General features: G+C 34.0%; 1 protein-coding gene across 2 annotated transcripts in view; it reads right to left on the reverse strand.

Annotated features, from left to right (window-relative positions):
* The window catches only part of RIC1 (RIC1 homolog, RAB6A GEF complex partner 1), a 153,371-nt gene that overhangs the window by 69,864 nt on the left and 66,373 nt on the right, over positions 1–17,134 (reverse strand). For both annotated transcript variants that reach the window (XM_025359079.1, XM_025359080.1), the window contains exon 3: positions 12,371–12,450. In XM_025359079.1, coding sequence (XP_025214864.1) covers positions 12,371–12,450 — 80 coding nt within the window. The remainder of the gene's footprint in view (positions 1–12,370; positions 12,451–17,134) is intronic.

Below are 17,134 nucleotides of genomic sequence, written 5' to 3' on the forward strand. Positions count from 1 at the left end.
TCCTGTACAGTCTGCAGAACCGTGAACCAATTAAACCTCTTTTCTTTATAAATTACCCAGTCTTAGGCGTTTGTTTATACCAGTGTGAGAACAGACTAATATACCTCATGACTCAGTTCAGATGCTACTCTCTTTACAATACAATACACTGAAAGTATGTTCCCCTTCTCAACTGCCTCCCAAAAGCTCTTTATCTGTAGCTCCTTTATAGTACATGTCACTTTTACAGTGTATTTGATATTATCTGAATTTAGCTTTTGTCCCCTTAATAAACTATGAGCTTCAGACTGGGAAAAAATCAACTCTAATTCACACTATTGCCTTGTATATAGCCCCAAACAAACAAATGTCTTGAATGAGTAAAAGATGAGGAACACCTCATCAATGGGATGAATATATCCATTTTGGCTGCTCAGTGTCCCCTTTGAGGCCTTATTTCCTGAATCTTAGCTATTCCAGACAATTGATGATGCTTAATACGTGGATCCCTGTATAAGTGGGATGTATGTGCCTGTGTTTTCTGACAATTTGAGTGTATTAAATGTGAATAGTTACTCAGTGTACTTTTGATTCCAGTCATGTGCTTAAGAAACTAACCAGCTTCAATATTTTAATTACCTTGGTTTTCTCACGAAAAGCATAGATTGTTTGCAAAAACAGGTAACAGATTTGACATGCATTACCTACCATATTCATACCAATGTTATGGTATGAATTATACAGAGCAAAAGTTAAGTTAAACTATACAAGGTAAGGAAGATGGATACAAAAAATACCCTGAATTTTCAAGAGAAAATGTAACTGAACTTTTTTTTTTTAAAATAGAGTCTTGCTCTGTAACCCAGGCTGGAGTGCAGTGGCGCAATTTCGGCGCACTGAAATGTCCACCTCCTGGTTCAAGCAGTCTGCTTCAGCCTCCAGAGGAGCCGGGATTACCACACTGGCTAATTTTTGTATTTTCAGTAGAGACGGGGTTCTGCCATGTTGGCCAGGCTGGTCTTGAACTCCCGACCTCAAGTGATGCACCCGCCTTGGGCCTCCCAAAGTGCTGAGATTACAGGCATGAGCCACCTCACCCAGCCCAAACATTTATTTCTAAGCTACACTTTGCATTTAAATCAATATACTCCAAAGGATTAAATACAGATGCCCATAAAAAGGATAAATATCTCCATCAGGAATGCTATGTACACATCCACTCATGAAAAGAATAAAAACATTCAGAACTTTTCTATAGGTCTCAAACAGAAGAGCCAACTATACCATATGTTATACCACAGATGGGGTACAACAAGTTATTGTTTACTTGCACTAATGAAATAGAACCCAGCCAATTTAAGTCACAGTGGTAGTTTTGATAAATTTTGAGAAGAAACATGAAGGGAAATTAAACACCAGACTTTGACCATATGATTCTGAGAAGAATCTGAACTAAAAGTTAGGTAAGCTAACTGGGGAAAAGAATGTGAAGAGTAGGGAAGCAGTAGGAAATTAAACTTATTTGAAAAAAAAATATTTATAACTTGCAGTTGTCTTTGTGAAACTACATGGAAAAGAAAAAATTTAGTATCTTCTAACTTTTATTAAGATTATTATTTGTGACTCCTCTAGTTCAAAGTTATAGGAAGTCTTAAGTGATCTGTTTCAACGATTTTTCCACAAGCTTTGTTTTTAGTTTGCAATTGTGTAGAATGAAGGTGTTTATACAATGCATATATCATGCTTTGGCAGAAATACCTGCTCTAAAAATGGTACAAAGCTTGTTTAGACAATTCAAGTATTTTAAAAAGAAAAATGTATAGTTTATTATATATTTATAATGCATATTTATAAATGTACATTAATACACATAAGATAATTTAATTTGTAAGATTCCCCTCAAAAGTGTTGAAATTTGCTAGATTTACAAATAGATTTTTAAGATTTGTAGATGGAACGTAAAAGTTTGAACTACAGTTATTATTTTGAAGCTTTAATAAATTGAATATTTTTAGCCAAAGTAAACGCTAAATAAATATTCTGATTTTTTACTTTGAAAACACAAAATCGCATATGAACAAAAAGAAATGAAACAGCTGAATACATTACGGGAGAGGCAAAAGGGATTAATCCCATTATAATCCCCTCAATAATGTTCTAAATTTCTATCTATTTGAGATTAACTGGGGCTAAGAAAAACAAACTAACAAAATTTATAGAACTAGCTAAGAATTGTCAGTCATTCCCAGTTCTGTATTGGTTAATCAGGTGGTCTCCCCATCAGCCATGGCAGAATTTGTCAAGGAAAGAACAGAAATGTCAACAAAGGAAACTTGGTGGGGTAGGGTGGGGGAAGCCCATGAGAACTGTGACCCTGAGAGACAAGAAACCAGTAAAAGAAAGAAAAAAAAAAGTAGGAATTTTTTTAACGCAGTTTCAGATCGTGTGACAGTTTTCTTAATGCATTCTAAGTTGTTGCTAAGTTGTTGTGGTACTTAAAGCCAAGAGGTTTACACATCACTGGCTATATAAAGCTAATTCTGTAGACAATTTGTCTTATTTATAGATAGACAACTTTCAAATATGCTTTAAAGTTTAACCTTGGTAAACCGCCACCTATTTTAATACTGTATATGAAATCCAATAATATAATTTAGTTTCAGAATCAGAGTGAACAGACATCAGAAAGTGTTGTAAATCTGAGAAAACTGCAAAAATCTAAGATGTGAAAAATCCAACATTACACTTTATTTACAAAAATTGATTTACATAGGATTCGTTAAAATCCAATTTATGAAACAGAACAAATCTAGAGACACGAGGTTGCCCTTACCACTTGTGTGGAATTTGTCTCTCTAGAAAGTTTTATAAAATGTTACTTTTATATTTTATTTATATATGCAATATACAAACACTTTTTTGGAAAAAAAAAAAAAGACATTGAAATAAATGTAAGCTAAACATACATTTAAGAAAGATGAATAAAAACATTTATGCATTAATTCCAGTTCAGAATTACAGGTGGCCAGGGCCCATTCCAGCAGCTCGGGGCCAAAACTGAAGCCTACCTTGGACCAGATGTCATTCCATTGGAGGGCGCACTCACACACACACCCCACACTCACTCAGACTGGGGCCATGCAGACACCGATTCACCTAAAGTGTACATCTTTGGAATGTGGGAGGAAACCACAGTACTACACAGACACAGGGAGAATATGAAAATTCCAGATTGACAGTGGCCCTGGCCAGGGATCAATTTTTTTCCCTCATTGATATTATGACATCATTCAAGGATATGATGTACTGAGTTTCACACTATATTAAATAAGCTACCTTTGTAAATACTTGGAATTTTCAAGTATTGTATAAATGAATACTCTGCCGAAATTCCCCAGAGGAGTCAAGTCTGTTATTGCTTACATTTGATATATGACTCAATCTGAGACTTGCTTTTGAACAAGTACACCTGTATTTTTTGGCAACCTCTTAAAGTTTTGTCATTCTTCAAATTCTAGTTCACTCTAAAACCTCGCAGTTAATGAACTAGAATTCCCTTCTTTTCTAAACACATATAAATTGTCTTAAACATGCAATGGAGGCAGATTATATTTACATAATTCAAAAGGCAACCTAGGCAACAATACCAGTTGCAACTTATTAAGAATCTAATAATAACTCATTTTTTCTCATTTTATAGACACACAGCACAGAAAGCAACTTTAGAAAGTGGCTTTTCCAAAGTCTTGGGAAAAAGTAGAATCTGAACTAGAACCTGGGCCTCCCTGATTCCAACTGCCATATTTTTTTCCACATCTCTAAACTGGATATTTATTTGAGGTAGTAATAGCAAGTCTAAGAAAAATAAGAAAGTAGGAAAAATGAAGCTAAGCCAGTTTTGTTTTATTCATGTATTTGACATACATTGACTTTTGTAATTAAAAGTAAACCCTCCCAGTTTTCTATTCCAATGAATGATAAGGCATTCACGTTAATGAGTGGCCCTTAAAGGTCCATGAAAAACATAAAATGTTTCTATGGGATGGGTCAACCACTAGTCAAACTTCCCAGGACATTGAGGGGGGAGTAATTTCTCATCAAATTGGTAAAAACCAAAAATCAAACCACAATACCCACAAGTGTAGCATAAAAACTACACAGAAGTCTTAAAAGAAAAGAAGACTGCTTTTAAAGCATGTCAAGTATGCTTTGGAGGGCTAGATCAGGTGATACAGAAAACTGACTCACAATTAAATTCAACAGCCATTTATTTGAGCAGATTCTTTTGTGCAGGAGATAACAAATGCTTTAAGTGCCAGTTAAAGCAAAGAATAATGTGGCAAATAACCTAATAGATTTGGGGTGTGGGGGAACAGAAACTTCAAGAACGCAATTAATTACAGTGTTTTTCCTTACAACATAACTTACCTAAGTCCTGACTTTTCTCCCAAGTATAGAACTCAAGTCTCCTTATTTACAAAACTTTCCTTGACAACTAATCACTTTACCCTGAAATACTATTATGACTTTTCAAGATATTCACCTGGCAATCTGTTATTTTATATTGCCATTAACTTTAAACAATTATTCATTAGCATCTTCAGTAGCAGTGTATAGCAAGTGTTTTACAGATAGTAGGCATACAATAAATGAGGATGAATCCCATTTGAGATGATTCTGAAATGTGCAAGGCTTGATCTAGAAAGTTCTGGCAGTCCTATGTAAATTCTGGGACTAAGAGGCTTTAGTTTTCCAACCGTAATTCTGGAAAGGCTAAGAACGATTTCTTTTCCCAAAACTCCAGGCCTCATATTTCATCATTTGCATTCACCAAATTGTGTACTGGAATGCTCACAATAATAAGTATTTCTGGATGAAATGAAATAATGGTATCTTGGATGTGCTTAAATATACTCCAGTGGAAAAAGACTGAAAATTGTTCAAACTGACTGATGGACACATAGATGGTCATTTTATTATTCTACTAATAGAGTACCTGGTACTAAGCTAGTGCCCAGAAACAAGAGAACTGGACAAAACAGATCAACCAACCATATTCAGACATGAGACAGCAGGCAGCAGAGGACTGATATCATGAGGGAAGGAAAACAGGTTTTCTGGCAGATGTCACCTTCTAACCTCATAAGATTTTGTCCATCATGTAGGGAGAGAGAACCCAAGTATAGTATGGCAGCCTTGTTAAGTTTAGGAGAAAAAGATTAAAGTTCAGAGAAGCAGAAGCAGCTATTTGTGAAGTAGAGCACCAGTGATGTGGGAGACACACAGAGAAAAGCTCTAGAAACCTGCAGGAGTTTCCCCTGAGTCTTACTGAATACTATGCAAATACACAGTGACACTCCATAAATACAGGCAAAGAATGACTGCTAGGGCTTTTGGCTACCCAGTTCATATAGGACTGGGAGACATTTCCGAGTTGACTAGCCAGAATGGAGAGACCTTGTTAAAGACCCAGGACATTCAGTGGTGATTTCAGAAGGGCTAAGCTAGCTTAACAGTTAAATCCATCCTAAAAAACATATAGAAAGCCTCAAAAGATCAGTAAGATCTCCAAGTAGCTTAACTGCCACCCAAAACAACCTTCAATATTCTTTAAAGGAAAAGGACAAAAATCAGACAATGGATAATGTAATACAATATTTAACATCCAATCTAAAATTACTAGACATGTGATATGGCCCAGCAATTCTATTCCTAGGTATTTATTTACTCAAGAGATATAAGACAACTGGAGAGTGAAATGAGATTAGAATCTAAAAAAGCAAAGTTCACTTTTTTTTACTTTTTATCTTTATAGATCTCTCGTTGGATTTTTTTTTTTTTAAATAAGAAGGTATTCAAAAATTAGTGTAAATTTTTAAAACGTACTATGGGAACGCACATGCCAGATCAGTTATTTATTGGGTAGAGGGGAGGATATAGGAGAGTTGAGGGCAGAAGGTTTATAGAGTACAACAGATGTCTGACCTGAGCTTGAAAACCAAGTCAGATAAATTTCTTACATAAAAAAAGATAGCAGGGGAGTCACACTGAATACAGCAAATAACAAAGGAACCAAGGCATTAAATAGGAATTGTGGGTTCGATGTGTTCAAGATATGGAGAAAGTAGGTTCTAAATGCCAGGCCAGAGAGCTTAGACTTTGTTTTGGGGAAAAAAAAAATGTTATCAATGCAAATGATAAACTTCATTATGTAGGCGAAAGAGACTAGGGGAAGAGAAATGAGTTAGGGAACAGGCTTTTTTAATAGACAAGGAGGAGGACATGAGGGCCCCTAAAAAGACCAATGAGAGTAAAATAGAGTTAAATGAATTCCAGAGGCACTGGAAAACTATAATTGATCAATAAAATTTGATGATTGAACAAATACAGAAAATGAAGAAACAATCCAGAAGAAGAAATAAAGAATTCAAGGTTTTCTACCTCATACAACTATACAAAAGATGATGGTAACTGTAATAAAGTTTAGCAAAGCAATAGCATGTTTGGCTTGGTAGGGGGTGAGTGAGGCTTAGACATGAATTTGAGATTAAGAAGACATAATAGGCCTGGTGCAGTGGCTCACGCCTGTAATCCCAGCAGTTTGGGAGGCCGAGGCAGGCAGATCCTTTGAGGTCAGGAGTTCAAGACCATCCTGGCCAACATGATGAAACCCCGTCTCTAGTAAAAATACAAAAATTAGCTAGGCACGATGGTGTATGCCTGTAGTCCCAGCTATTCAGGATTGAGATGTGAGAATGGCTTGAACCTGGAAGGTGGAGGTTGCAGGGAGCCAAGATCATACCACTGCACTCCAGCTCAGGCGACAGAGCGAGACTGTGTCTCAAAAAAAATGATATAATAATAATCCAGGAGAAAAGTGACAAGACCTAAACCAAACTACTGTCATTGGGAATTACGAGGAGGGAAAAGAAATGACACACAAGGTAGAATATACTGGACTAGATAGAGACTGGCTATTGATGTTAGTGGGCAGGAAGAGTGAATAAACTCAAATACATGGTGGTGCCATTTACTGGAAGAAAAAAAAAGGGCTCTTGACTTTCCCACGATTCAGTTACCTAAAAATCAGACTGCATTTTCATTTTTACAGCTAATAAAAAATTCATCATTTCTTACTAACTATAAATTATTATAGGACCTAAAATTTATTCACGGTATCTTCTTACGAATTTTCATACCTGCCAAATCTCACCAATCCAGAATGGTCTTCCTCTGGATGTATATTTTGTTACCTCATCATCTTTGAGATCCTTTTACATGTCATCTTCTCAGTGAAGACACCGACTGCTGTTTTAAGTCATGTCCCACTCTATTCCCTTACCCCGCTTTATTTTTCTCCATAGAGTGGAGAAAAATCTCCTAACTCATAATGTATTTCACTTATCACTCTCTACTAGAAGAATAACAAGCTCTATCAGCAGGGCTTTTTGTTTTGTTGTTTTTTTCCACTGTTAGATCTCTAGTATCTACAATAATGCGTAGAGCCGGACAAAATTCAATACTTTTTAAATGGATAGACACATGGATGAAAATAATTTTCAGAAGCGTTTTTTGAAAGACGTAGTACCCTTTCACCAGACTCTTTTAAAGAACCAAACCAAAACAAAACAAAACACCAAAAAACAAAAACTGCTTATCATCTACATTATCACACATTGAGACAGCCTCCAGTCTGACAGAAACAATGTGCAGGGCTCTCTGAATTGGGCAGATTTTTTACCAGTCCTATCATTCTTTGGACTCAGGTGCCATCCTTGGAAGTGTGGCCAATAAGGGAGTAGTTTTCACTATCCAGAACTTATGTAATAACTCTGTTACCAATCCTATTAATAAGTGCTCATGCAACTATAATGTAAAGTAATGGATGCATATAATATGCAAAGTTCAATAGTGAAAGGTCACCCATGTACATTTACAGAATAAAAACACACTGAAATCAAACTATACATGGGATGTTTTCAGAGGCTCAAGCAGAACAAAAAACATTAAGATCACTAGCATACTTTGTCAAGTTTATAAACTGAATGTAGAACAAGGTTTATTATTAGAAATACAGGGAAAAAGTGGCTAAAGTTCCTCTCTAGAAAATGAACACTCAGAACATATTAGCAAAAAGAAATAAACATGTGTTGAGGGAAACTTTCATGAGTCTGTAACTAATTCAGATCTCTTGTCACCTCTAAATTTGGTATGATTTAGATGCTTCTGTCCCTTACTGTAGGTTTCTTCTGCAAAGAAGCTGGATTTTAGAAGGGGCAAGTTGTGCTGAAGTTAAAAATTGCTAACCTCAAGTAGCTTTTTTCTTCTTCCTTTCCAGCTGGCACTAATTCATTAGTAATGAGCTGGTAAGAAGTATCACCATCAGATGAAATTATGTTGGGAGGGTGGAGGGGGAAGAGGAGAAGGAGATTTGATTATATTTTGGAGTGATTTTGTTTTCTTCAGTGAAAAAGATCAGTATCTTTACTATGTAATAATTAAATGTACTGAATTTTAGTACAGAAACTTTTTTTTTTTTTTTTAAGAAACAGCCTCAATAATGCTAGTCTCTAACAAAAAAGAGGGTAGTAGTAGCAGTGAAAAGACAGGAAGAAGGGGGGGAAAATCTCTGCTCTCAACAGAGTATACATTATGATAACGTATTTGTTTAAATTATTTTCATTATGCTGAAATTAAATATGATGTGCAATTTAAAGATCTACTAAACTTCTATTTAAACATAAGCATATGAACACATTTTAAAGCTAAACACAAATTATTTCTGAATTATCCCTGGAAGTTTCCTTCATTAATTTCACTAAAATTTCCAAGCCATAAATAAAATGTCCAGACAACCTTCAACTAGTCTGGCCCACTGGTCTGTGTAACTAATATGAAGAGATACTGTAATATACAATGGAATATAAGATTTCTAAAATGGAAAATTCATTCATCAAAGAATAAATGATCTTTGAGGTACAGAGTCACTTAATAAGACTGCCACCATTGTTGAAGACTGACTCCCAACAGCTATAGGAAGGATGCTAGAAACAACACGAGGTGGAAACTAGGAAAGATCATGACGCATCTGACCTGTGTCCTCAGATGGAGCATTGTGGAAAAGGATATGCAGTCTGAGGCTAAGATGCTGTCACATAATACAGGGAAGTTAAGATACTCTAGAAAAACTCATGTGATAAATTCATAAGATTTAGAGAAGAGAAACAAGAGACAATAGAATTTCTGTCAGTAAGTGAGAAGAGGACAATTAACCACTGGCCTCAGTAATTACACTGCCTCTATTCTTCAGGACTATTAGAAACCACTCCAGATCATTTCTCCTTTATTTTTCCATTCTCTACTCCTAGATAAACCCCAAAGTAGTAGCTGGATGGAGCATAAACAGGGTTGAGACAGTATATTACTAAATAGCACAGACTTTAGAGCTGCAACACTTATGTCTGAATCCTGGCTGTGCAACTTATTAGCGTGTGACTATGCGTGAGTTACTTTGCCTCTCTGTGCAGCAATTTGTATAATAGTTATACCTAACTACCTCATAGGGTTGCCACGGAGATTAAATAAGTATTAAAAAGTGCTTAGAATAGTGTCTCGAACTATACAAGGGTTTATAACGGCACAGATGACAATGAAGATACCACTGTCAAAACCAAACTTTACTTTTCTCAAAACCTTATATAACCACTATTTTTCAGGTTTTAAGAATATGAATTCACATAATCCTCTTAACAATTAAAGAAGTTATTTTTATTCCCATTGTACAAATGAGTTCTGCAGAAAAACCAAGAAACTTACTAGACCAAAGTAACATAACTAGAATAGTCTAGCACACAAATACACAACAGGCTGACTTCAATCTGCAGAACTATTTTCATATAAGAGATTTTAGGTAGCAGTTACTAGAATTGAGACTCTGGCAAAGAAGTAAAATATCAAGTAGAAAAAAATATATATATATTTAAAAAATTACTTAAAAGCTTAGAAATGAAGTAAATACTTGGTTAAAAAAATTACTGATAATAACAGTTGTCCTTTATTAATTATCCCATAAGCTAGGTGCTTACATAAGCATTAAATATGAATGATCTTATGAGATGATTACTACTGTTATCCTACTCTACAGATGAGGAAAGATTTTGGTGGTATTAAATAACTTGAAAGAAATCATATAGCTGAAAAGTGGCACAGCAAACATTTAATTCCAGGTCTATCTGACACCAAAGCCTGTATCTTTAACGATCATTCAAGCTGCTCTAAAGCAATGCACATTTTATTGAGGCCAGTCATTGAAACCTAAAACTTTCAATTTAGGAAAAGAATGCCCAAATTAAGAAAGAGAGTATGTTTTTTATTTAGTTCTCTGCCTTAACACACAGAGTCAAACACAGCAAAGTTCATGCATTGTCAGGACTACTTAGTTAACTGGTGTCTCTTGCAGTTACAGAATCAGAAAAGAAACAAACTGATTCTTAAAACTTTTCTGGAACACAAAAAGTGGGTCTCAAAATACCATTCCAAAACACTATAAACATGTAATTCTATTAGTGAACTGAAATAAAGAAAATAGAATTTTCACTGTTTCATGAGAAGTTATTTCTCTACCATGCCCACAGGAACATAAATTAATGAAGTTAAATTGTTGTTTCTGATTATTGCTTTTTATTTATAGGAACATGTCTAAATTAAGCAATAAAACAAATATAGTTCAAAATGCACAAGTAAATCTAATTTTAGTCATTGATTACAACAGTTCTTCAAAATAATCACAAAATTATCACTTAGAATGAAAAAAATTCATTTATTTTCAGTTTTACCCATAAAACTGAATTTAAAATGTCTAACTACATCACAATGTTCCTATCATTTTGCACTATATTTATGTGTCAAAACTCTTTGCACTATTTTTATTGAAAAATAACCAAATTAAATTGAATCCCATTATCAAAAAAATGTCTGTACTTTAAAGATTTCCAAAACTGAATACCTCAGTTAGCACTATATTTGTTACAAAAACAAGTGGCTATACCATCAAGAAAATCTAACTAGTTGAAAATTTAAGAGTTGAAAAGCAGAAGAATCACTACAGTTCTACATTCAGGAGCAATTACTATAAATATTTGTATTGTATTGCTCTAGATTTTGTCTTTAGATGACTTTCGTTGTTTTGTTTTATATAGTTGTGGTCATATTGCATATATAATTTTGCATGACTTGTTTCTTCACTTGGCATTATAATATGGTCAGGTTCTTAAGTTTATAAAGTTTTCTGAGACATAATGACTACATATCACTGTAAGAGAAGGATGTACCACAGTTAACTTGTTAATCAACTCCCTATTATCACACCTTGGTGTATCAGAAGTGTGCAACACAACTTTTATTATACCTCAGATAGCAGTGAGTAACAATTTTTAAAAACTATTTTAATACATTAAAATGTGTGGGCTGAAAAAATGGTTATATTTAATATTTATTTTATTTGGGTTACTACTGGGTCTAAATACTTTCTCTTGAGTTTGTTAGTTACAGTATTTCCTTTTATGAGACTACTTTTCCCTATTTATCTACTGGAATCTCTGTGTGCTTATTGGCAATCTATATATCTATTTTATATAAAAGTAGTAAGACTTGGCCCTATTAACCACAAATATTTTTCCCAAGTTACTTGCTATTAATGTTTTTTTTCTGTTAATATTCAAAAATTTAAACTTTTCACACAATAAAATCTGTCTTTCTCTTTAATTTCTTACATACCTATGAAACTTTGGATGTCTTCCACCATCTAGAAATGTGATAAATGCTCTTATATTTTTATCTGGCTTTATGGCTTGATTTTTTTTTTAAAGATGGAATGCTTTACAATTTTATGTTCTTTTATTTCAACAGTTAAGGCCTGCTATAAGGGAAAAAATTAAAAACATACATAACTACACAGTGTAAAGGGCAAAAGTCCATGTTTTTCCCAAATTTAAACCAAGAGGTAATAACTGTCTGGGGTTCTTTTTTCTATGCATATACAAAAGCAGACGCAAAAGTACTTGTAACTTACCAACATTTCAACTCTTCCTCTCACCATCTCATAGCTCTTCCCTAATAAGGACTGAGAAATGCTAGACCTGGAGTATATTAACAGTAATTCTGAATGCCCAAGAAAATAGTCTTGATATAGTTTATCATCAAGATTCCCAGACTTAAAGAATTCTTTATTCAAGACATGACAGTTCAAAGACCTGGTAATTTTTGAAACACTATTTGGGAAATGCTGGCTTAGTTTTATTCTAATCACTACAGACAACTCAAAACTGTAATGTTTTTCTGAACATAAAGCATGTGAATCACATATTAAAAGAATGAAAGGCAACAAACTTACTTGGGATACACTGGTTCATAAAGGTACTTGTCCCCTCTTGTAGATGTAATATGAAAAAACAAGATGTATCCATTTGCCGTCTGAAAGAGAAATTTTATTAATCATGAATTAAAGAGTAAGGCTATAACTGTAACCTTGAATTTTAATTTTATAAATTCTTACTTTGAAAAAAATTTTACTCTCCAGTACCCTCCCTTGGAGAATTATAGCCTAATTATGCAAATAAAAGTCACTTGTTTAATATAACCCATGTTGAAAAGGGTTTTTACAGATTTGAAAATATTTCAAAATATGTCAGTGAAATCAGTACTTCATAAAATATTCTAGACACGAATACTCTCAAATAAGTGTATTATTCAATAATGAGTAAGTCATTATTTTGCAAAATATATAGTACTTTTTGAACTCTGCACTAATACGGCAAATTATTATTCTAAGTTTATAAAGCAACAATGCCACTTATGGCTTTATTACACCTTTAAGAGAAAATGCTTACTCAAAGTTTACACAGTATTAACTTCAGAACAGCATATTTATATATTTCAAAATCAATCTTTTGGTCTCTGATTTACTACAAAATATAGCCCAAGATACAGACATAAAACAGAACAAACTTTTAATTTCCAAAATTTGAATATCAGCTAGTTCATTTTTCTAAGTTAACAAAATATTTTTTAAAAACAAATTGTAGGCTGGGCGCAGTGGCTTATGCCTGCAATCCTAGCACTTTGGGAGGCCGAGGAGTGCGGATCACGACGTCAGGAGATTGAGACCATCGTGGCGAACATGGTGAAACCCTGTCTCTACTAAAACAATACAAAAAAAATTGGCCGGGCGTGGTGGCGGGCGCCTGTAGTCCCAGCTACTCGGGAGGCTGAGGCAGGAGAATGCCGTGAACCTGGGAGGCGGAGCTTGCAGCGAGCCAAGATCGCACCACTGCACTCCAGCCTGGGCCACAGAGCAAGACTCCGTCTCAAAAAAAAAAACAATTGTATTAAAAACAGTACTGTTACATGATCATGACATACATCTGTGTCATGACATACATTTGTGAAGTTCAAACAACCCTTTTACATTTCCGTAAGTATAAAATATTAGCTGTTTCTAGCCAAACATTTTTAGGCATAACAGAGTGAAGTGGCAGCGTTTTGCCCAAACTACTTTACAGTAATACTGAATTCCTATCATTTTAGAGGGAAGTGGGCATGTACTCCAAGTAGAACCAAAGAAAACCAAAGAAATTATCCAAGGTTTCAAATTTTTCTAATTCTGGCTTCCTGTTTTTCAAAGGAATGACCAAGAAAATACTTTAGTTTCTTCAGCAAAGCCAGGTGGTTTTCTTTCTTTTTGACTATTAACTTTACTATTTTATCATGTATTTGAAACTACAGTTTCAACACCGTTAAGATACAAAACAAAAAAGGTGAAAATTCTTCAGATAAGATCATCTTTCTAATTCTTTATGTGCAATTTTATGTTCTTGCAATATGGAGAATATGGAAGCAAAAGGAAAATGGCTTCAAATCAAATCATAACAAAAGTTTCACACATACTGCCCCTAAACACGTTAATGACTATTCAAAATGTTTAAACTTTACTATTACCTTATATGAGCTAGAAAAGTAAAATAATATGATCTAGTGCTTAAGATGCATAACATTAACCTAAAAATGCTGTCTGAAATATTAGTTACTCAGGGCCAAAAGTTCACCATTTCAGAGTATCAAATGTTAATAATATACTCAGCATCTTAACAAGTGCTTAGAAGACTACAATGTCAGGGAGAATATGCATCATTTTGCACCAGCATTTAGAAATTTTATAAACACAGTGCACTAGCTGAAATGACAAATAATGGCTCAATTTACTATTTTGGTATTCTATATATCAATCTTCTTTACTAAATATCTAAGGCTTTGTAGGAATAGTAAATGCCATATACTTCCAGATCCCTAAGACATTTATTCTTGACATTTTATAAACAGTCCAGCCTTTGAACAATTTAAAAAGTGTTTGATAGTAAATGGATTATCCTTTAAAAGTAACTTTATTTTTGTTGTTGTTGTTTTTCAGAGACAGGGTCTATATTGCCCAGGCTGAAGTGAAGTGGTACAATTTTGGCTCACTGCAGTCTCAACCTTTTGGACTCAAGTGATTCTGCTGCCTCAGCCTTCTGCGTAGCTGGGGCTACAGACGTGCCCTACCAAGCTTGGCTCATTTTTTAAATTATTTTTAGAGATGAGGTCTTGCTATGTTGTTCAGGTTGGTCTTGAACTACTGGGCTCAAGCAATCTTCCTAATTCAGCCTCCTAAAGTACTAGGATTATAGCCATGAGCCATTGCACCTGGCCAAAATGTAGTATCTTAATGTTGTTATACTAAATCTGTCATTATGCAGTGTTAACAGTGGGCCTTCTCTTCGCATCCCCAAAATAATGCAAATAAAGCATATAACTATTGCTTAATCTCTAGGCAACAATCCTAATACCTTCTTTAAACATGTACACACACACACAAATACACCAAAACGAATGTTTCTAAGTAATTTGGAGTTCTTTTACCTGTTATCATATTTTAAATCAATCAATCAATCTATCTATCTATCTATCTATCTATTTTTTTTCTTTCTCCAAGGCACACTACTACTGGATTATGTAGTTTTAATCACAAGGGTCAAACAATTTCTGTAGGCAATTTAAATGACAAGTCTTCTTATCCCTTTCTTTTGTATATCCATGAATTAGGGTCATAGATCTACAGGGATAAAGGTTATCATAGATACACATGGATAAAGGAAAAAAAAATAAAAGAACATCACTACTTAAATACAGGATAAAACAGATTTGTCTCTATAAATATACTTAGAATGGAATAACCAGAAACAAGAATTTAAAAGGACATTAACAAATGCATCAGAAATTCAGTCAGGTATGGATATTAAATTTTAATGTATAATTTTTCACCTGTAAATCTAATAATGGTAGGTTTGAAAAACCATACAAACTACCTCAGCTAATTCTACATTTTAGAAAGAAGAATGTGAAATCTGGAGGTAGTGATAGTTGATGTTATTATTATTGCATGTTTGTGTTTTGTTTTGGGCACTTGCCAAGTTTTGCCCTCTTTCCCAAAATTAAATATATTTTAAGAATTGTGATTGATGTATGGCATGTGCCATAAATTATAATTCCCTGTAAACAGTAAGAACTGAAATCCTACTGTCATGAGGCAAATGAAGTAGTATGTTTAATTAATGCTTTACCTGGAAGCAGCAGTTCCAATACCTTCCTCTATAATTATCCAATTATTCTGTCACATATGCATTCACCAGATACCCCAGAATTCAAACCATAATGCATTTCTCCGTTAGGATATACTTTTTAAATTATGAAAGAAAGGACAGACATATGCATCTGGCTCCAATAACCTGAATGATGCATCAGGAAGATTACCATATTAATTTAAGAGATAAGAATTTGATGATTTAAAGATGTATCTTTTATCCCAACATATTGTCATGTGAGGCTTCAAATAACTCTGAAATAAGAGGCTAGCACTTTAAATTCTTCATGCTGGCCTGCAAATGATATTTTCTGTTTTCAATTTATTGTACATGTTCAAAATTTAAAAATACCTAAAATCAGTGACCCCATATCATACCACCCCCAAGCTAATAAACATTTTTGGTATAATCTTCTGGACTTTATACATACATAGATATAAATATATTTAAATGGAAATGATGAAAGCTATAAATCACTCTCAAATATACGCGATGAGGAGCTTTTGACGTGAATACTCATCAAAATTATTCCTAATACAACCACACACTATTTTATACCAGAGTACTAATTTGTTTTTTAAAAAGGCCAGACTTCTCCTACCAACTAAGAAGGAATAAGCTGAAGCTGATTTATAATCCCATCTGAAACAAGAACAACAACAACAACAAAAAAAAGCAGACAAAATATATGAAATAGTTTTCAAAACATTGGCATCAAGCAACGAAGGCCAGTCATCCTTGAGAGATGAGAAACAACTGAAGTGAACCCTACTACTCTTACCCAGTTTACTGCCTTGTGAGAATTTCTGGGTCAGCACACTTAGAAGGGGCACTAAGACAAAGTCTGGCAGACTTCCAGAGTTGAGAAGAAGACGAAGAGTCCAGGAAGAGTAAGACAAACATGAGACATAATGAAAAATCAACCAATCAAAACAATGCATAACTCAATCAGATGTTAAAATTAGCACAAAAGGACATTAAAACCTTCTGCTATATTTCATATGTTCCATATATGAACTATACTCCATATGTTCCAAAGGTTAGACAATATAGAAAACCCAAACAAAACTCTAGAAACAGAAATAATAAAATATCTGAGATGAAAAAGGCATTGGCTGGATGAATGACAGGTTAGACATTGATCATAAAAGCACAGCAACAAAAATTATCCGTAATGAAACACACACCAAAAAACCCCCAAAATAAAACAGAAACAGAATCAGTGAACTGAGGGACAATTTAATGTAGCCCAATATACATATAAACAGAGTCCCCAAATGACAGGGGTAGGAGTCAGAAAAAAATAATTAAATTCAAATTTCATTTGCTTCACTTAAGTTTCTTTAAAAGATAACAGGCTTTAAAACAAGAATAATAGCAGTATATGCTGGGGTTTATACCATGTATAAAAATAAAATGTGTATAATATATGTTTCCTGATCCCAACAGAAAAAAACTAGAAACAAATAAAAAAAAATTAT

This window comes from Theropithecus gelada, chromosome 15, assembly GCF_003255815.1.
Source record: "Theropithecus gelada isolate Dixy chromosome 15, Tgel_1.0, whole genome shotgun sequence".
Taxonomy (NCBI): domain Eukaryota; kingdom Metazoa; phylum Chordata; class Mammalia; order Primates; family Cercopithecidae; genus Theropithecus; species Theropithecus gelada.